Source organism: Centruroides sculpturatus, unplaced genomic scaffold, assembly GCF_000671375.1.
Source record: "Centruroides sculpturatus isolate CEXI.00-Female unplaced genomic scaffold, Cexi_2.0 scaffold1043, whole genome shotgun sequence".
Lineage (NCBI taxonomy): Eukaryota > Metazoa > Arthropoda > Arachnida > Scorpiones > Buthidae > Centruroides > Centruroides sculpturatus.
Genome location: NW_019385264.1, coordinates 254,287 through 278,216, shown reverse-complemented (window position 1 = coordinate 278,216; position 23,930 = coordinate 254,287). Strand labels below are relative to the sequence as shown.

Sequence of the window (23,930 nt, the reverse complement as noted above, 5' to 3'; positions counted from 1 at the left end):
ATGATCAATTAATTTCCAATCTAGTACTATAAAACTATAATTCAATTTGTTGTCAGTTAGAATATTGCCATCATATTCATCTTCTATTTTCAACAATATATATTCAAAACAGACAGTATTTAAAAAATTAAATTAAATTTACAAAACTGGAATGATTATGCTAATGTCAGATGAATGAGAATATTACTCAGAAAGATGTAGTTCTGAAGAATATTGCAGAAGTTCTATAAGAGCAAGCTTACATAAAATTTAAATTTTTTTATCTGTGAATATTATATTAATGTAAAAATAATTACACACTTTATTCATTCAATATATTATATTGTGTGAATTTTGTATTTTTATTAGCATATTTAAAAAATACAAAAATAAATCTTGTTTACATTCAAAATAATGCTTACCTCGAGTTACACAGTTGTTAAATATTTTCTCTATAAAAGCTCTTTCTGAACTTCCAGGTAAAATGGATACTTCATCAAGAACACTTAATATACCTCTATCACAAAATTCTTTTAAATCTGAATTTGAATTTCTTATTGTTACTTGGGAAGGTGTCTGTTCTATTAGGTTTATCATTGAAGAAGGAGATGTTACAAAAAATTCTTCTGTATCCCAAGAAATATTTTCCTAAATATATTAAAATTTATATTAATAAACTAAACATTTTTGAAACATCAAAAAGAATGAAATTAATAAAACTATACTTGTGTAAAATAATTAATAAAAATTATTATTTATTAACAAAAATACACAATATTTCAGACATACATATAATAATTAAATGAATTCAAAATCTACTTAATGCAATATTTAAAAAAATACTCAAATTATACTTTATTTATTATATTGAATATTAAATTATTTTATCTAAATAATTTGAATCAATTATTTAAATCATAAAATAGAAATAAATAACATATCACATTAATATGGTGTCTGAAATATTTATCAGGTTATGAACTTCAAACTTTATACATTTGTATTTAACAGCTTTGTTCATTTTATAAAGTTGACTAAATTGTGTGTATAGCCATTCTATATTGGGTCCCATGAAATGTTCACTTTTCAAAAGGAATGTTAAAATTTCAGGGAGGTTCACATAGGATGATCACTTGAGTCTGATCAGAAACTGCCCCATAATAAAAGGGATAGACCTCATATTAATGAATAGGATATATATTATCTTATTGATATTAACATATTTATCAAAATAAATTAATATAAATTTAAATAATATATTAAAAATCTAATACACAATAAATGTAGCAATACATAGAAATATACTAAACTAATTTTAATGGTGATAATTTTTGTCTATAAAATTTTCAGGTATCTTCTCTAAGTAAATTCCTGTTTAAAATATCTATTAAACTATCGAATAAGATATTTGTTCAACAAAGTGTGAATTTTCATTCACTAATTTACATAAAGGATAAAGCGTCTACAGAGAAAAGTCAATGTCAGTGAGATATTTTGATATAGTGCAAATTCATAAATGTATTTGAAATTTTCTTTTCTAAATATATTTTTTAAAAGATGTAAAGTCTACTGGAATTTTTTTGTATACTTATGCATCACTTGTCATTTATAGTATGTTCTATGAAGTAAGATGTTATGTGATTTAGACATTGTGCAAACATCTTATATACCGGTACATATATAGCAAAGCTATATAGGATACTGTAGTGTACCTGTATTGACTAAATAACCAAACTATTGTACTGTACACATACACTATTGAAATGCTTATTATGTAATTATTCTTAAATGTCATAATTTTTTATTTGTTATATAATAATTACGAGGGTCATTCTAAAAGTAAAGAATGTTTGTTTCTGTACGTATTTTTATTTATGATAATGAAACAAAACTTATTTTACAACACACATGATACCTTAGCTATATTTCTACATAGTTGCCAAACAAATTTAAACATTTGTCATAGCGTATCATCAGCTTTTCTATGCCTTCTGCACATTCAATTACCACCAAGTTCTTGAATTAGTCATTAATGGCCTTTCAGTTTGTTGTCACTTCCATAGTGATTCCCAGCTAAAAAATCCTTCAATTTTGGGAAAAGGTGTAATCACTCAGAACCTAGTCCAGGCTATAAGAAGGATGTTCAAAAACTTTCCACAAAACTGCTGAAGCAAGTTCTTTGTCAATGCAGCAGCATGCAGACATGCGTTATCCTGAAAAAGCACAATGCCTCTGGACAATAATCCCTACTGTTTGTTTCAAACTGAAACTTCATTAAATCACATTACCATAAACCTCAGTTATCTGTCTGTAAATTTCGATAGGGCGGACATTTTTTGCATTCAAAACCGTATTACACTATGAACCTTGCACTTGGCGAAATCTTTAATTTTGTCACACATTTCAAAGTCACACTGTAAATAGTAAATGATCGTTGTGGCTTGCAGTTAGCATCAGATTGGCACAAAAACATGGAAAGGTTCATGACGCAGCAGTGGAGGGTGGTAGGAGAACTGCACAGCTTGTCAGATCAAAACATTCTTTACTTTTAGAATGACCCTTGTATTTTAAAACCAAAAAAAATCTGAAAATTTTTTGCAAGATTTTCCAGAAACTAAATTTTAGGACCCAACAATGCTAGTTACATAGCTTCAGGCTTGGCAGAGCAATTGCTTTGTACACAAGATGTAAGATCAGTTTTTTCAAGATCAAACTTTCTCACTATACTAATCACATTTTCCCATCAGTTTAGGCAAACATTCCCCAAGATTTTGAGAAAAATGTTCCATTTTCCAATATTATAACCTCATATGTGTGATTGAATGCTGCTTAAACAGATGTTATGCTGACTTTACTTTTAATTAAATGAAAATAAGTAGCCTTAAAATTATTCTATTTTTAGAATATAAGTTAAATTAGAAAGCACAATAAACTGCTTTCTAACTTGAAAAGAATTGTTTTTGATATTTATGTAAGTAATTTGTATAACAATATCTGAATAATAAATCTAATCTAATAATCTAAATAATTAAAAATAAATAATTTTATCTTCTCTGAGCTGATGGAAGTCAACTACAGAAAGAATAAAAACAATCTCCATGAGTGGCCTACAAGAAAAGACTGAAGTAAGTATTTTGTCAGCTATGAAACTTTTCCATCAATATCATCATTTTCTATTGTTCTTAAAAATTCTTTTTTAAATTAAAATGTGACAAAGTCTTTTTGAAACTTTTGTAAGTTTTACTAATAAATATATTTTAAACAACTTAAAGGCCTACTTGTGCATATCTTTCTTGCATTGCTAAGAAACTTGAATTATGAAACAAACATTGTAGTCTTTCTTGACAGTAATTATGACAAAAATCTTCTAATGTAGCACCATTTTGCCGACCACAAGTAGCAGGATTCTGAAAACCAGGTGAATCAATAATATGTATAGAAGCAACAGTCCTCCCTCCAGATGAAAGTGATCTAAAAATTAAAAATTGTATTACTATTATACAATTTATTATTGCAAAAAAATTTTTTATTTTTTAAATTTCATCCTTACCGATTAATAAGAGTGAGCAGAACTGAGAAAATTTCTCCATATAATCCAGCTACTATAGCTTGAAGTGCTTCAATTGCTTCAATTCCACCTTCACTAGTAATTAAATTTATTATTAATTTATTTTTACATTTTTGGAATAATTTTGAATACATTTTGTAATGTTTAGCATTTAATGTTTTTTTTGTTTTGAAGTAATATATGCTCATAAATGCTTTGCATGCTTTTCTATATTGTTAGTCATAATTCATAAAAATATGACAAAAAATTCTTATGCAATATGATGTCTCAGGAACTAACCCATCCACAATAACTGAAAAACTTAACATTTAATCTCAATAAAGTAAATTCAATCCAATTTAAGCAAAATATTCTGTTGTCATAGAACAAAAACAAATCACCACTATAACAATTCAAACAATAATTTCAAACATAGGTTTAGCTATATAACTTTTAAAGAAGCTACATCGAAGTTTCAAACAACTAAAAAAATATTCCAAAAAACTAATCATTTTCTGAAGTTAGAAAGTTATTTGCATCTTTCTTATTAGAATATCCATATATAACAGTAAATATCCCACTCATGAACACCCTATCAATGGTCATGACTGATATTAATTAGTGCTACCAATCAGCTAAACATAATGTCAAACACTAATTATTTCTTGTCTAATCTACAGTAGCTTATTTGTAAAACTAAAGTCCAAAAATCATTTTTGATTTAAATAAAGGACTAAATAAAATAAATATCACTACACATACACTATTGAAATGCTTATTATGTAATTATTCTTAAATGTCATAATTTTTTATTTGTTATATAATAATTACGAGGGTCATTCTAAAAGTAAAGAATGTTTGTTTCTGTACGTATTTTTATTTATGATAATGAAACAAAACTTATTTTACAACACACATGATACCTTAGCTATATTTCTATATAGGTCGCCAAACAAATTTAAACATTTGTCATAGCGTATCATCAGCTTTTCTATGCCTTCTGCACATTCAATTACCACCAAGTTCTTGAATTAGTCATTAATGGCCTTTCAGTTTGTTGTCACTTCCATAATGATTCCAAGCTAAAAAATCCTTCAATTTTGGGAAAAGATGTAATCACTCAGAACCTAGTCCAGGCTATAAGAAGGATGTTCAAAAACTTCCGACAAAACTGCTGAAGCAAGTTCTTTGTCAATGCAGCAGCATGCAGATGTGTGTTATCCTGAAGAAGCACAATGCCTCTGGACAACAATCCCTACTGTTTGTTTCAAACTGAAACTTCATTAAATCACATTACCATAAACCTTGGTTATCTGTCTGTAAATTTCGATAGGGTGGTCATTTTTCATATTCAAAAACTGTATTACACTACGAACCTCACACTTGGCGAGATCTTTAATTTTGTCACACATTTCAAAGTCACACTGTAAATAGTAAATGATCGTTGTGGCTCGCAGTTAGCATCAGATTGGCGCAAAAACATGGAAAGGTTCATGACGCAGCAGTGGAGGGTGGTGGGAGAACTGCACAGCTTGTCAGATCAAAACGTTCTTTACTTTTAGAATGACCCTCGTATTTTAAAACCAAAAAAAATCTGAAAATTTTTTGCAAGATTTTCCAGAAACTAAATTTTAGGACNCTACAGTAGCTTATTTGTAAAACTAAAGTCCAAAAATCATTTTTGATTTAAATAAAGGACTAAATAAAATAAATATCACTTTACAGAATTTAGAAATATTTACTCTATATATTAAATCTAATAAGCTGAATTCATTTCACCATTTTAAATTTGTAAATAAATTCTTCAATATGCATATTAAGTGGTCTACTTAAGACAAGATAACAATGTCCTATATTTGCAGGATATGGTCTAATTATTTAGCATTGTAAGAATAAAACTCTCAAATCTACATAAAGTTTTTCTGAAGTACAATTTATTTATAGAAAATAACATTTAGATCTATATAGAGTGCAGATGTCAATGATTTTTTTCAGAATGAAAATTCAAATGATGGACTGGTCAGTCAGATTTCTGGATTGGATTGAATTAAATACATCATGTTGAGGTGATCTAGACAGAGAATTTGCAAATTGATCAAAACCTTAAATGAGCTAAGTTCTGATCTTGTCGAAGAGTGTAATTTTTTTTCTATAGAGTTGATTAATTAACAAGCTTATAATGAGTACGATTCATCATTATAAAAATTTCTGAACACAAGAAGGAATTATATTTTCTATTTAACTCTGCATTGAAAATATTTGATATCTCAGTTTGAAATCATATGTTAGCTTGATCATAATTCAATAAAAACAAAGACTTGTTACATATAATTGATAATGCAAAAATAAGAAACATTATAGTTACATTTGATTATATAAACATAATTTTATAGTTATATTAACATACATAATAGGTTTCAATAAATTTTGTTAAGTGACTTTGATTTATTTTTTGAAAATGACTTTTAGATTAATTTTGAATACAATCGTAATTTATTATGCCGATCTGATAGTCTAGGATGCTATAATATTAAAAAGGATTCGATTGAAAAGTTATTAATAAATACTCTGCATTTCTTATATATGCGACAGATAACTATATAATCTCTTTCTCAATATAGATAGCTTTCTGACCTTATAGAAATAGGGCACAAAAACATTTTTGTTCAGAATACCTGGCATTCTAAAATAGTCTTCTTAAAAGTTATATGATTAGACTTTGCATTTGTGTTTATATTGATTATACTTATGCTTTGTTGCTATAACAACAGAATGTTTTGTTTTAATTGGTCTGAACTGAATTTGTTTCTCTTCAGAGAAGCTGAACTGAAGATTCTGCATTTCTTGGAGTACCTGAAATATCTAAAACATCCAGAGATTTGAAAGTGTAAGAATAGTTATCTTGTGTAAGAAACTTATGTTAAAGCATGATAATGATGATGATTCACAGTAACACTTTAATAAATGAATGACATATTTACAAAATAAAACATATTTACCTAGAAGGATATTTTCCAAGTGATGCAGATGAATCTGAATTAAAAATTCCTTTTGATAATTCTTCAACAGTGGTACCTAATAAATTAGCAGCTTTTTGTGCACTTTGAGGTTTTGTAAATTGAGGTCTTCCATTTGTAGCTATATTAATTTAAATCAACAAAATTAAAATTCAAGAACATTCCTTATCACTTTCAATGGTAGACAAAAATAATAATAAAATTCAAAAAAGTCACCTCTGGAGGCACCAGCAACTCCCAAGTGATATATTGCTGCTAAAATATTAAGAATAGCTCTTAATTCTTTTTCTTGAATTTCAAGTGTTTGCATTGCAGCTTTAATGTACATCCAAGATAAGCTTGCTTTCTGTTGATCATCAATCTTTAAAATTACAATAAAAAGCTAATTAAAAGCAATTTTCAGCAAGCAAACATAAGTGTCTAACATTAAAATAAAAACCAATTTATATGTTTTAAATTAATAAAGAATAAAAATTATAATCCAAAAAGTAATTCTGAAAAATTAATTTAAATTTACAATTAATTTTGGAAAAATTAATAAAATATGTTGACTGCATTAATAAGTTGACTAATTATAAATATTATAAATATAAATATGTATCACTTACCCTTTGCAATGGAGTCATAAATAAGCAAGTTTCAGTTAAATTTTCTAAGTATAATTCTTTCCTATTGAATTAAAATAAATATTTTTATTAAATAAATTTCTTAATTGAATTTTTCATTTCATAATGTAATTTTATTAAAAAATCATCATTAATCTCTGACATTATTAAACATACAAATAATTATTTTAAATGAGTTTATCAAAGTCATAAAATTTGCATCATCATCATATTAATTTAAGTTCTAAAAATGTTCATTTTTAAAACACTTTCTTCTATAACAGTTTCTATTAAAATTTAAACACAAATATCCATGTCCAAAGTCAGATTTGAATGTAAAAAGCTAACAAACTGAATAAAAAAATCTTAACTCTGTTGCCAGTCAGCAAAATTTATTTATTTAATTAGCAAATATATTATAAAATTTATCTTTTTCTTATTTTGTTTTTAAAATCATAAAATTTTGTTGTTGTTCTTACTTAAAATAATTCAGAAGAAATTATATTTTTGATTACAATAACATATTATCTAAGTAAAATTCATGTAATAAACTGAGTTTTATATTGTTACCTCAAAATATTAAAAGTTTGGTTTTTACATTATTTTCCAATGTTTTAAATTTAATATTATTTTCAATTTACTATTATTTAGACAGTTTGTTATAAACACTTGACAGATACAATAATATAGGATTAAATATGAAATGATACCAAATACTTACTATATCAATTTCTATTTTTATATAAATTTTAAAATTTTAAATACATTTTGTCATTACTTTGAAAGTAAGGACAAAAAAGATATTTTAATATTAACTTTAAATAGGACTAAATTTAAGTTTTTAAATTTACAATTTATAGATTAAATAATTTATTTAATAACTATTAATTTAAAAAATTTATTTCAGTTTATTAATTTTATACACTTATAATAAATCCTAAAAACTTCACACAATTCTTACATCATATAAACTATATTTGAATGATTAGTATTTACAACTTGATATGTTAATATAAAAACTAATAAAACATAAAACATATATTTTTTTTAAAAAGTTAATTGTACATATACTTAATTTATATTAAAAACATTAAATTTAGAATACTTGTAAATATTTTCAAATGCTTATGAAAACAACAAAGGATTACATAAACATTAAATTTTTTTAGCTATGTTAAGTAAAATTACTAATCATTAATAATTATACAAATCAATGTTTTAATGTAAGTAAATTTAAATTTTAATAATTAAAGTTTAAATTATATTTTAATTCATGCAAATCTCACCTGTTTGGCTTTAAAATCAATATTTTTCAAATGAAATTACTGTACTAAACTTTTTTGAAACTGAATAATGTATTTATATTAAACAATGAACTAGATCAATTTTAATACTAATCAAAATTAAAATACGAATATGCATTCAAATTTGAAAATATAAAAATATCAATTATAATATTTGTGATAAGAAGTCACAATCACAATATTTAACTTTCATTAGTTTACATTAGAATACTCTGCTCTTCCAAATAAAAATGTTGTATTATTTTTACATATCATTCATAGCTACAAAAATAGAATTAAACAGTTGGCTTTTTATTCATGACAAAAGGTCAACTTAACTGATGTTTCAATCAAGTTCCTGTAGCTATGAAGAGTATTAAAGAAAGCTAAAAACTTTTATTTGTGTTTATCTTCAATTCTAACATTGTTTAAATATATTTTATTTAATTGTTTTTTTTATTATTTTTTTTAGATTGTTATTAAATTATTTGTCAATTTTTTTCTGTAAAGATGTTTTAAGTTCAATTCCAAATAAACTCTGTCCTATTAATAATTCTAAGAAGAAACAAATTCTACTGTTTGAAATAAAACTTTTGATATCATAATTTATAACTTTGGTATTTAGATTTAGAAAACTAAATCTAAATACCAAAGTTATTCAATGTTGCATATAATTTTAATATTTTCAAAACTAAAAAAATATAAATAATTATAAATTTTTTTTTTAATATATATATATATATAAGAGGGGTGGAGCTGACTGGTGTGGCTGTGGTGTATTTTCTAGTGAAGCTTGTCTATGGTTTTTAACCTACTAATTGAAATTAATTGTTTTGGGTTTTGAACAAGTTCCAAGATGTGGAAATTTACTAATTGTTTAAGCTTAAAATTAATTATTTGTCTTCTGATAAAGGCTGAAATAGAACCCAATCCTGGTCCTCTCCCTCATCCCCCCTCAAATGATGAGTCGTTTTGATATGCAAAAGAAGGGGCAAGGCCAGCCTCGGAAAGAAAGTGTTAAAGAATTAAGTACAGAATGTCTAGAGGAAGAAATACTGAGGGAAGATTTTTTACAGTTTGTAGAGGATTCTGACGGATATAATTCTGAAGCTATTAAACCTTCGAAAATTTCTGAATATTTTGAACCATTATCTGCTAAGGAATGGTTCAAAATATACAAACAGACTCACAGGTACAAACAGACTCACTGTATTCGTTGAAATCAATTTATGAATTGATACAAAATAATTTCTCACAGTTGAGCCAAGACATACAAGGCATTAAGAAGGANGTATAAAAAAATCTGTTGAGGCCAATTGTTGAGTATCTGGCTAGAATATTTAATGATTTATATAATACAGGCATTTTGCCTAAAGAATGGAACAAAGTTATTCTATACATGATTTATAAAAAAGGTGATAGAACACAACCAGCTAACTATAGAAAATAATTTCTCACAGTTGAGCCAAGACATACAAGGCATTAAGAAGGAGCTACATCATATTGAACAAGGCATTAAGAAGGAGCTACATCAATAGAAAAGAATAAAAAGTATCAGGGAGAAATGGAGAAATTATCGCAAAAAATGGAAAAATCAGATGCTCTAGTTAAGTACAATAGTCATCTAAAAGCTACGTTGGAGTTTGAATTAGATAAACTAATTAATGAAAAAACTAAAAACAATATTATCATTATAAATTTTCCCTTTACTATGACTGACTTTATAAATGAAATTAACCAATTTATTAGAGAGATATTAGAAATTGAAAATTGATCTATTGAAAGTTAAACTAGATTAAGTGATAAAGATATTAACCTTATTGTAAAGATAATATTAGATTCTGAATATTATAGAAATTTAATTTTAAAAAATTCTGGATTTCAAGAGCTAAATTTAACAATGAAGAGAACAGGAAAGTAATTTTAACTACTGATCTATGTAAGAGATCTAGAGTTAGACAGAAAAAATTACAGCCTATAATTAAACAAGAAAGAATAAAAGGAAATAAGATAGTCATTAGAGATGACTATTATATTCAAGACAAGAAAATATATACGTATGATAACAATCTAGACACTGTTATACAACTGGATACTTTTTAGGATAAAAATGACTAAACCCTTAGAATTAAACAGGAAAAATATGAAAGAAGTTTTAATTAATTTTAACACAGAAAAGATGGAGTTAAATAAGGAAGAAAATGTTAATACAGATATACAGATAGATAATGATAAGTCAATTAGTTCCTTTTGTTATATAAATACAAATCTGAATGATAGTAATAATTTATTAATTGGCTTCTGGAATATACAAGGATTGCAAGGAAAACTTCAAAGTGCAGTTCTAAGGAATTACATGAAACATTATTCTATTGTTGGTTTTACAGAAACTTGAATAATCAATCTGTGTGAAGAAGATAAGAAATTTCTTGAATGAGATTATACAGTGTTAACAAGTAAAGTGCTGAGATTCAGCAAATTTGGACATCCGTCTGGTGGTCTTATGTTACTAGTAAAGAAAATTTTTGGTAGGATTTTTTCATGTTATACAACCAATGCTTTTACATTCTTAATAATAGATATCAATCAGAATCTTCATTTTGTCTGGGGACATGTATTGGTTTAATACTTATATATTTTTCTCCCCTAGTTGATAAAAAGACAAGTTTACAGGACTTACAAAAAGCTATTGATCCATGAATTAACGTTATAAATTATTGGATATTAGGTGATGACTTTAACATCCCATTGGAGAAATTATAGATTTAAAATATAAAGATAATAATGATATTAAAAATATAAGAATATCTGTGAAAAGATAAAACTGTGAATGCAGATGCTTATACACTTAAACTTCACACAAGAAAATGATTTAGTCTTACTGAATGGTAGGATCAAAGGTGATTTTCCGGCTGAATTTACCTTTATTTTACATATGGGCAAATCTATCATAGATTTCATTATGTGTTCACAATCTATGTTGGATCAATGTTTATCAATGGAAATACTAAATATGGATGAGTCCAACCACTTTCCAATAAAACTGACATTAAGAGGGAATATAGACAAAACCAATTCAACTAGGTTGTCTGAACTTCCCCCAAAATCAATGACGGGGCCGAGAGGAAAGTTTAATTTACAGAGATTTCTAAGAGAGTTAGAATTCCAAACCAACAAACTGTTAATACAGGAGAAGATCAATAATCCTCGTAACAATTATAATTGTTTGATGATGTTATTACATTCGTTCTATTTTTAAAAAAACAAGAATGATATGTCTACTAAATTTAAACAAAATCGGTTCCATAATAAATGCTATTACTATAAAATCAAAAAGCAAAAGAGTTTACAACAATTTCGGAAAACTAATTTGATTATTACTTGACAAAGTATCTGATAAACAAGATAATATATAGAAATTTAATTAAAGCTAAAAGAAAAAATATTTTACTACTGTAAGTGATTCTTTAATAGGTCAAAAAGACACTAAATATTTTTGGATTATTATAAATGGTTTCCATAGACTTCCAATGTCAGCTGACAGACTAATAATTCCTTTGGGTATTTGGTATAAATACTATAAAGATTTTTCAATATGTTATTCAACTAACAATAGAATGAGTGAAATTTATAATGAACAATGGAAAAATCAACTATATGCAAAACTAGTTAATGTGGAGATCTTGTATTATTATATTAACAAATTAAAAGATAAAACTGCTCTGGGATATGATGCAATACCAAACTTTGTAATAAAAAAATCTGTTGAGGCCAATTGTTGAGTATCTGGCTAGAATATTTAATGATTTATATAATACAGGCATTTTGCCTAAAGAATGGAACAAAGTTATTCTATACATGATTTATAAAAAAGGTGATAGAACACAACCAGCTAACTATAGACCAATTGCTTTATTATCTGGATTTCAGAAGCTATACACATCTATTTTAATGACAAAATTTAATGAATGGACTGAAACAAACAATTATAGAAATAATATGCTTTTAATAGAGATGGAAGAACTCTTATAGCACTCTGTATTGTTAGCATTAATACAACTCCAACTTCGAAAAAAAAAAAGTATTTGCAGATATTTGGTTATAGAAAAGGCATATGACTCTGTTTTGATTTCAAACTTACAAAGTAAAATGTCAAAATGTGGAGATGATGATAAATTAATTAGAGCAGTGGGTTTGCTATTTGGCCAATATGAAGTTGTTATAAAACAGAATAATAGTTTATGGCCAGCTTTTGAAATAAGCCGTGGGTTATTACAGGGTGACCTGTGGTCCCCTTATTTATTTAACTTTTACATGTATGATAGTTTTGTTAATGTAGATGATGGTTTTACTTTTAATGGTCAAACAATACATTCAATATCATATGCTGACGACATAGTAGTTTTAGCACCGACCGCAGTCGCACTTCAACAGAAAATACACGCTATAGAAGAATATTGTGAGAAATTAAAATTGAAAATTAACCCAAAAAAATCTTACATTATGATATTCCAAAATGGTACTAGACTGTCAAAAAAATATATGTCTTTCTATCTTAATAAAGAAAAACTGTTAATAGTTTCAGATATTAAATTCTTGGGGGTAGTGCTAACTCTGTCCTTATCATTTGAAAAGCTTTTAATAAAGTCAAGATAAAGACTACTACATTGATCAATAATACAGTAAAATTATTTGCTAAAATGAAATTACAAAGTATTATAGTCCAGTTTAAACTGTTTAGTTCTATAATTTTAAATGCCTTTGGTTATGCTGCTCCGATCTGGAGTCTATCTAATTTCAATAATTCAGAGATCATGCAAAATAAATTTATACGTAAAGATTTTTCTCTGGAGTATAATGTTCCTGGTTCAGCTCTTTATCTTGAATTGAATAGATTCAAAATGGGTCCTTATTTTATTAAAGATTACATTAAATTTCTTAGTCGGATAAGAGATAATGAGGAGCTTCCAGCTATTTTGTTGGAAATGTTATACCAAAAATCTTCAGTTGATAAGTCCAAGAAAAATTGAGTTGGCCAGTTGTCAAATATAATTAATAAGTACAGTTTTTCAATAAATCTGTTTATGATAAAATCCGATATATGTGAAATACATAATACTCAATTAATTCAGAATACCTTAGAAATATCCTTAAGCTCAAGACATTTATGATTTGAGAAACCATAATAGCCCAGATTGGTATAATTTAATTTTAGAATACCCAAGTATTAATAGTTATATGGATATGAATTTGTCTTTCAATGTTAAGAAATTTTTTATTCAATTAAGATTAAATAAAGAGATTACAATTATTGATGATAATATATATCAATTTTCTAAACTACTGTATATTGTCTTAGTTGTGATGAGATCCTTTCTAAAATACATACGTTTTGTACTTGTAAAAAGGCACAAAAATCTGACATGTACCTGAACCAGTTACCAGTGTTGGAGAAAAGACAAAAACATTTCTGACTGGTAACTAGTTCAGTATGTGTTGATTTTGTCCTGGTGTTTTGCGAATGTAGAAATTTACCAGGCACAAAAATTACAAAAACGTTATAATCTTGATGTATTGGGCTTCGTGAATGAAGAAAATTCCATGTATCTGTTTTTCCATAGAGCAAAATGTACTACAATATATAATTTATATAACTACGCACAAAAATACTTTGTAACTATCCAATAAGATATGACATCTTTGTAAATGGTTTCTATGTTATTTACAAATGTATCTATGGTTATGTTTATATCAATGTTCTTACAAAAATTGTAAAGGACTGTCTTTTATTTTGTTTGTATACAATTTGAATAATCAAAATGTTTTGTAATAATATAATCACCCTCTTGTAACAGGCTAATTCCTATTATAAATAAAGCTAATTTGATTGATTGATTGAATATATATATTATATTGAATATCTGTTCACATAATTAAAATCTGTAATGAATAAAATATGAAAAAATTAATCAATTCAACTCCAATAGCTTTAACAAAAATAGATTTGATGAGTGAAATATCCAATATTTTGAAAAAGTCCAACAATTTTGTTTTATATATAAAATCAATCCAAAATTCATAAACTTGTGAAATAAAATAACTACTTATAAGTGTAATCTTTATTATTAACTATCATCCTCAAAATAAATACCTCTATTTGAATGCAGTAAAATCAGAATTATTCTTTCAAAATATTGTCCAATTTCAGCTGATTCTTGCAAAATTTCATCTACAGCTTTAAAACTTTTCTATTTCAATTTTGGGAATAAAAGTATCTGATGGTGTTCAAACAAATAAATGTAACAAATGAGCTAGATATTATCTTACTTTTTACAAAAATATAAAAAATATGTGCTTGTATTGGAACAAATACATTGTTATAGTGAAAAAATCCAGTTATCAGTACTTTTAAGTTTTTTCCCTTCATATCATCTAATAATTTTATTAAAACACCTAGCAAAAATATTTTATTTGCTATATATTTGGCTCAACAAAAAATTCTCAATGAATTAGTCTTTCAGAATCAAAGAAAACAATAATTAAGCTTTTTTTTAATTTTAATTCACTTATTAAGTATTCTTTACAAAAAAGAAATAAAAATGTTCCATTGTGATGATTGTTTATTCATTTCTAGTAACACTATAAAGTTATAACTCACCATCCAAAAATATTTTTTTTGTTTAAAAGTTGTTTTCAGTATAATGCTTCATTCAAGTAAACAATAAATTTATGTATTTTTCTGATTACTTGTCAAAAGACAATAAAAACAATATATATATTTTGTTGTAATGGATTACATATTAAAATTTTCAAATTTTTTGGAAGCTAGCATAATAAAAGAACATCCAAACCAAAACTTGCTGTTCATCCTCTGATCAATTGAAATTACAAATAAGAATAATGTTTGTTCTCATTAAAGAATGATTTGAATATGTACAGTACCATCATCATCAAAATGGATTGAAAAGTACCATCATCATCAGTACTTTTCAATCCATTTTTTAAATTTTCATTTTGCTTATTGCTTTTGCTTGCTTCAATGCTTCACATGTTTTTGGAGCTTTGTTTCTATAGTTTTACACAGAATGTCATTTAAATTCTTTGCTGTTGCATACTTAATACAGAAAATTATATATACAAATCTAAATATTCAAATACTAAAAATCAACTATAAAAACACAAGTGTAAACTATTTCAGAAATGAATATCATTCATCATCTTGCCAGCCAAATTTTTTACTACAATTTTTCTTGATAATTCTTTAACCATCAATTTTTAAAACTTATGGATTACATGTAAGATTTTTGACTTGATTTGATAATTTTTTTGAACATTTATATTAATATACAACCATGCCTATTACTTGTAAATCTAAGAATACTACATTCACTTGCAGACTCCATTCATATTTTTCCTTTCTAATAATACAGTTCATATACAAAAGATTTTCAATTCCAACAAAAAAGAACCATGTGTTATTAAATTTTCCATCAAGTTCACAATGAGTATCATCATTCAGCAATCAATATCTGTAAATTCAATCATTCAATAAAATCTATCTTTAAGTAAATCATTTAAATTTTGCCATACATAATCCTTTTTCTCAGTCATCAAAATTCTAATTTCATCATTCTTATCTTGTTCTATCCTTTTTAATATGCATTCTTTTTAACAGTGAAACATTAAAAAAATGAAAAACTAAATTCAAAAAACTCTACAAAAAGAGTTGATTAATGTACTGTTCATGCTAAAAAACAGCTAGATGATAGCACAGACAATAAATAATGAATTTTTAATAACCTGTGAATATCTCCTTTATGCTAGAATAATTTTTGTCTATTAGAACAGCATTGAAAAAATGAAAAAGTATCAAAAATACAATAATACAGGATTTATAATGATGCAAAATAATAATCCAAAACCTCCATTATTATATCAAGAGTACATAAAATACACAAATGCTGAAGTCTTATAAATAATAATGGAATAGTCTAATCACTACACTTCTCACTGAATGTTTTATAGAGTTTTATCAATCAATGCTAGCAAAAGAATGTTATGTAAAATATTCTTTAAAATTATGAAAACTTGGAATAAAAACTAAGAAAATCAATTATTAAAAGTTTGTAATAAAAAGTAAACAAAATGTAAATTCTATCACCTCTTTCTCAGCAAATGTAACTAATTATATCAACACACCTGAATTTTTTGCTGAGCATAAAAATGTAAATTCATCTTTTTTTATGAAAACAGAATTAAATTTATTTACTTTTTGATCAGTTTTATGAAGCAATAATCAATAAAATAATTATTGTTAATAAATTGCTGTTTAAAAAATATAATATATATTCACATTAATAATAATATTATTTTAAAATTTTTCTAAAAATTGCAAAGGTTCAGAAATTTCTCAAACATTTTATCAGTGGGTGTTTTCTTATACATATTTATATTTTAAAAATTATAGAATATAGTAATTTTCTGTATAGCATTAATGCTTTTAAAAAACTTTAAATAACAAACATTATTTTAAGTATAAGATTTTATCATTCTTGAATAACATAGTAAAATAATACATCAGAATATTACATAATTATTCTTGTAATTATTTTTATTGAATTTATTGTATTCTGAACATGTTCTTTTTTAATTCAAAATTGAAAATTCGTATAAAAGTTTTTTTTAAAAGTTTTCAATTGAAAATTAAATCAAAAACCTCTTAATTAAAGAATAAAAAGTACTTTTCAAGAGTCATAAAAATAGTGAAAATAAATAAAAAAAAATTTTATGACATTCTTACTTTAAATTTTCATCAATTCCTGCTAATAAATGATAAAAAACATGGAAGTTAGGTTCTCCTTCTGGACGTCGGCATACTCGAGTACGTTCTAACATAAATATCTATTTATGACAGATCAAATGAAAATATTTATAAATTTTCACAATACAATTTATTGTTATTATTATAAAATGTTATAATCATAATCTCTATATTTTATGTGTATATTATATTTCTTTTATTTTGTTCAAGATAATTCTATCTATATTTAAAAAATAAATATTTTACTTTAAAAACAACAATACTTAAGAAGTCAATTTTAATTATTCATTTTACATTCTCAGAGCTCTGAAATCCAATTTTCAGATTCTAAATCTAATATGAGACACTGCAACAATTTAATATCTGCCATATTTAACAACTTCTTCACTATATAAAATCTCATCTAAATGATATTTCTCAATGGTATAAAGTTAATTATAAATTTGTGCTCATACTATATAAATTACTAATAAATATTTGTTTTAAATTTATATAAGCTTTATTATTTTTTAATGAAAACTGTCATTTTTCTATTTTTCAAATCCATAGATCAATCCATAGGCTTGAATAGTAACAGAATGATGATTTTTTATAAAATAAAAAAATTATAAAGATTATATAAATACAGTGGGTTATTGGCTAATGAACAGTTTGGACTGTGAACTAATCAGACAATGAACACTTACTCAAAGGATTTTTATGTTCAGACAACAAACACATGTTTGGATAATGAACACCTAACAGAACAAATACAAGAAGCAATGCTGCATTTAAGATTTGTAAAACTATATTTTAATAGCATCTATACATGGTTTATGGAACAAGAATGTTTGTTAACCAATCACCCACTGTATAAAAAAATAATAATTAATAATTTTATATATTGTGAGCACAAATTTATAATTAACTTTATACCACTGAGAAATATCATTTAGATAAGATTTATATAGTGAAGAGGCTGTTAAATCTGGTAAATATAACTAATCCCAGAACCTCTTCAGCATTCAGTAAAATGTGGAGGATGAAACAAACATTTTCAAAATCCACCTGATTCCAGCTTCAAGTTGAAATAGTTTGTTTCTAATTGGAATGAACCAAACAGAATAGTTATTTATCATTCAAATTTGAAAAGGCCAGTAAGAGACATGTGCCAATCCATCCTGGCTATAATAATGCTTAGTACCTTGCTCTCCATGCTTTAGATAGTTGTATCTCATCAAATTGGAATTAAAACTGGCTTTAAATATTTCAATGGATTCCAAGAGCCTGATATGGTTCCAATACATTTTCAGTAATAGAAAAGTATATTTTTTTTGTTTCTGGTAAATATTAAATTGCTCCAACATATGTTTTATCAGAATTAAAATCTGAAGACAAAACTCAGATCTAAAAATGTTAATTGAATAATTAGTTAACTTCTGTAAGTATTGGTTGTTTCTAAAGTGAAGTATTTATTTTTACAAAATCATCAAATGGATTCAATTAGTTTAAAAATAGATCATTTTTCATTTTCTTTAAAATTCAATGTAAATCCCACAGAAAATGAAAAAAACAAATATGATATTTTTTAAAAGTTATATTAAACTTTATATAAATACATGAAATATTAAATCTGTTTAAAAACTTAAGCAAATTATTGTTTTATATAAAATATTTTGTATTATTCTGACTTCAAAGAAATAAAAACAATGATTCTAAAAAGATTTGAACTTTAAAGCTATAAATAAAATATTTAAAAACAGATTTTATGGAAGACCTCTAGAAATTAATGAAAATGTGAAGTGATAAAATAGAAAAAACAAAGTTGTACTATACAAAGAAAAATAGCAATATCTATTGCATTTTATAGTTAACAAAATTATATGAAACATTTAGTTAGATTATTAAAATAATAATTACTAAAACATTAACAATGTATTACAGATTATATAAGTAGATTAGTTTGCAATGGAATATTTTAACATAACATTTAATCTTAGATTTTGGTAATTTTGCAAAAAAAAATTCTTATCTGTGAATATAAAGTCTACCTGTACAGAAGCAGATACAATTTGACCAGAATGATCAAAATCCAAGGAAAACACTTCTGTAAAACGTGTAGCATTAGTATTCATAATAGTTCGACAATTTCCAAATGCTTCCAAAATTGTTGAAACAGCATTTAATTTTTCAACTAAAAAAAAATAAATAAATATTAATTTGAAATTATAAAGATATCATAATTTTTTAGTTTTTGTTAATTATGTATATAATAATTGCTCTGAAAAAAAAACATTGCAATAACTTCTAAATACATTTATTAATAGATAACATGCATTCATATGTATAGAATTATAACAAAAATTATATTGAATCACGTGATACTAGGTGATCTTATCACTAACTAATTTTGTATAAAAATAACATTTTAATTACTTGCTTTTAGAGTCTGGCTTATTTACACAAATCAGTTATTGAATATAACATGTTAAAACTATAATGTTTATAAAAATTTATGTCAAAATCCAAACTTATTATGTAACCCAATTAAAAGTTTTGTAATTATTAATTTAGTTGAATTTCTTGCATTCTAAGCATTGTAAAAAAATAATCTTTAAAATTTTAACAATTAAACAATTATTATCTACAAAAAATATAAAAACTTAAGAAAAATACATAAACATAATTTAACTTATAATTGGTAGCTGTTTACAAAAAATCATATCTGTTTTCATATATTTGCTTCATGTATAAAATCATTGCTTATATCTGGTTTACAAAAATATAGTTCATGGTATTCTATTTTGAATACCAGAGGATGGATATCCAATCAGGAATAGAAAAAAAAGAGGATGGGACAGTGAAAAGAGCTTTAAAACAGGAAATGGTTTTAAGTGAGAAATGTAATTTTAACTTTAATAATTTTAATGTTTATTATTTTATACAAAAAATAATTTTGCCGTTTTTTAAAATATATAAGATAATCATTGTCAGAAAGTGTAAGTTGATTTCTTATTTATGTATATTCAACGTCTGAAACAATGTGTGATTTTTGACAATGTGTAACTTGTATAGGGGCTAATGAGCAGGGACAAGATGGTCTGAAATGCATTCCCATATAAAAATGAGTCAATAAAAGACAATAATTTTCTAAATAGGTGATAATTCCATTACTGATATAATAAGTCTAGCAATACAGTCAGATAATAATAAAACTAAAATCATATTTGGTAATTGTTTAGTTAATTATTAAATGTAATACTTAAAAGTTAATTAAATGTTTTTTTTAAATAAAGTACATCTTGAATACTTTCAAAGATGTTTTATACAGTTCTTATTTGTATTTTTAAAAATATTTAACTTAAAACTTTTTCTGTACTTTGAATATCTAGTAATTAAAGAATGACATTAAATCTTTAAATAGAAAATAATAATCTTAAAAAGTATAAACAACTTACCTGTGATAGCATTTTTAGAGTTACTTGTAACTGCAAAATATTGTAATAAATGTCTCAGATTTGTAGTTTTTCCACTTCCACTTCTTCCTAATAATATAATAGCTTGGTCCCTTCTTGTACTTAATAGAAAATTATATGCTGATTGAGCAACTGAGTATATATGAGGAGGCATATCATCTTGTTTACAACCTTTAAAAAGTCTCATAACCTGTAAAATTTTGTGTACAATTTTTAAAATTGTTAAATGATTGTCTCAAAATATTATAATAGTAATTTCATTTTCTATTGGGTTTTAGTTATTTCTTAATATTGAGAAAATGTTTTATAAAGTTTCAGTTGAAATATTAAAGATAATAAATAAATTAAATAAATAAATAAATACAAATATAGATAAAATTTTAACTTGATGCAGAATGTATTAAATTGTTATTAAAATTAAATCATTAAAAATAAATCTAATCGCAGAACAATTATTATTTATATATTAAATAATTTAACTCTAATATATCAAATATCTTTATTAGACATTTATTTAATACCTATAGAAAACCAAGTCTAAAATATATTGATCACACATTAAAGCTGAATTACCTATCAAGCTAGAACTTAATTAATTTCATATATACTATGTACTTTGGGTTAGAGGTAGAAGTTTATGCCACCACCTTGTATTAAATTTAAAAACTATTAATTTTGAATTAAATTAAATCATTCAAGTTTCCAAAGTGGATGCTATCATCTAACTGTGGACAATGAGTAAATCTAGATGGCAAAAAGAAGTAAACAGCAGGGCAGTTGGAGGCAGGGTACTCAATGATAACCATAGGCAAGGGTTAGAGTCACTGACAACCTTTTCCTTTCCTCCGTTAAAATGCATTGGAAGAAACATTGCATTTAATGGTTTCCAGATGCAAAGAGCAATGTATGGTAAGACACAGTGAGATTTATAAAAAAAAGTTTTTCTAAGAATATTTCCAAGTCTTTCTCACAAAAAAAAAAAATGGGTTAGGGACAATGGGGTACAGTTGAAGAAATTGAGTATAAGTTTATGAAACCAAGGGTCGTGGTTCAAAAAAGTTTGGAAATCACTGATTTAGATTATTCTGAAAATCAACCAGAATAATCTAAATAGCATTATGTAGCATGGTAGCATAATTGGCAATGCAGCTTATATTGCAAATTATGCTATTTGGATCTCTGTCCAATCTTTGCTTCCAAACTAATTTAAGGGAGAAAATCATATAAGTCACTATCATGCTGACAACTTTGGACAACTTTAGGCCTTTGGCCCTCTCTAGTTATCAGCTTACTTCAACTTTTACCCTGGCATGAAACATGTAACATTATATATAAATTATATATAACATAACTTTTTATATATATACAGTAGAGTCCTGCTAGTCTGAACACCGCTAATCTGAACATGTTTCAGTCGGTGGAGAGGAAATTTTTTAGCTCGCAAAATATATGTTTTTGTATTTTCCAGTTGAATTTATATTAATCATATTAATTGTACAAAGAGATTTAGAATTCCACAACAAAAAAAAATTGTATTTTATTGTAAAACTGTATTAATACTGTACAAAATTAATAAATTAGTGTTTGACATGGCCTATTAAAACAGCAGATCTATACAGTACTTACACACAAAAACAGAAACAAAAGTCATTGATGGTGTTGGATCTATATAAACTGGACCTGTTTTACTGCTTGCTTCTGCATTATTTCAATTATTTGGCTAATCCAAAAATCTGCTAATCTGAACAGGGTTTGGACCCAATTAGTTCAAATTAGCAGGACTCTACTGTATATGTAATGTTATATGTTTGTATAATACTATACAATAATGTTACATTATTATACGTATAAATATATATAATACAAATTAAACAGATTAATTATCAGGCCTTATTGACTGATCAATATCCTTATTGATGTAGGAAGTTATTAAATTTTTAACACATCTAAATATCTTGAATATAGCATTATACTTTTATACAGTGGAACCTCACTTAACAAGCACCTCTCATAATGAGTAATTCGTATAATGAGCAAAACAAATTGTAAAGAAAATGACTCACTTAACAAGCGATGTTTTGCATAACGAGTGATGAAGAGAGGATTGTGTGCATGCTCTATCTGTCTATGTTTAGCACTCATTCTGCTAGCATATTAGTGTTGCTTGTGATCACACATTTTTCCAAACTTGTGTTCAGACATATTACATATAAACATCAACAACCCCGTTATGTTTATATTACATATAAACATATCCCATTATGAAATAAACACACCAAAAGATATGCCAAATTCTTGCGCTATTTAAGAGCTATAATTAAATATTAGAAATTACTGTATTTCGATTCTTTTTTTTCTGCAAATCAAATTTGCATTCCAGGTTGAATTCATTCCGCACTAGAGGAAAAGATGAAAATGATTCCTTAACAATGTATATTGTATAATTTTCTTTGAATAAATGCTATATATAAAATAATTGAGTATTTTTTCGGCATGGAACGTATTATCAAATTTTACATTAATTTATATGGGAAAAATTGTTTCGCTTAACGAGTGTTTTGCATTATGAGTAAGATTCTGGAATGAATTATATATATATATAAAATATTAGCTTAAATATACAATTTTATAATTAAAAATTATTAACTATATATTTTTTTTTCATTGTTGTTGTAATATTTACATATGTAAACAACTGAGTTAAGAAATTTAAATAGTTCAAGGACAGCTGCTTTCAACAAAATATTGAAAAATTTTAGTTTTAATCTTATAAACAAAACTGTAATTTTGACATTTTTTTAATAAGACATTTCATATCTTATTAATAAAGCATGATTTATTTATGTTATATATAACTGATCCAAAAATTAAAATTTAATTTTTTTTTAATGTAAATTTTAGTAGGACTTTTAATTAATATAAACTGAATAGAAAATATTCACATAATACAAAATTTAATATGTTTTTGGAATTTTAATATTATTTTATTAATAAAGATATAATATTAACATTAATAGATTTTTAAACACAAATAAATAAAAGTAAAAAAATGAACTAATAAATAATTTATACTTTGAAGAATTGAAATTCTTTGCTATGAAGCAGATTACATTGACCTATTTGAAAGAATTATAATATATTTACTTTTAAAACTTCTGTGTATAATAAAAAACGAATTCTTAGTCTTATTTAATTTTGCTATTTTGAACAAATAAATCAATAA

The 23,930-nt window shown here is 25.1% G+C and overlaps 1 protein-coding gene across 1 annotated transcript in view; it reads right to left on the bottom strand.

Moving 5' to 3' along the window:
* The window catches only part of LOC111636863 (unconventional myosin-XVIIIa-like), a 75,204-nt gene that overhangs the window by 36,619 nt on the left and 14,655 nt on the right, over positions 1–23,930 (bottom strand). Inside the window, exons 3-11 of the mRNA XM_023382251.1 lie at positions 20,690–20,921; positions 19,283–19,425; positions 17,232–17,332; positions 7,152–7,212; positions 6,760–6,904; positions 6,526–6,664; positions 3,530–3,622; positions 3,258–3,450; positions 402–627 (exon numbers count right to left, since the gene is read on the bottom strand). Of these exons, the coding sequence (XP_023238019.1) occupies positions 402–627; positions 3,258–3,450; positions 3,530–3,622; positions 6,526–6,664; positions 6,760–6,904; positions 7,152–7,212; positions 17,232–17,332; positions 19,283–19,425; positions 20,690–20,921 (1,333 nt within the window). The remainder of the gene's footprint in view (positions 1–401; positions 628–3,257; positions 3,451–3,529; positions 3,623–6,525; positions 6,665–6,759; positions 6,905–7,151; positions 7,213–17,231; positions 17,333–19,282; positions 19,426–20,689; positions 20,922–23,930) is intronic.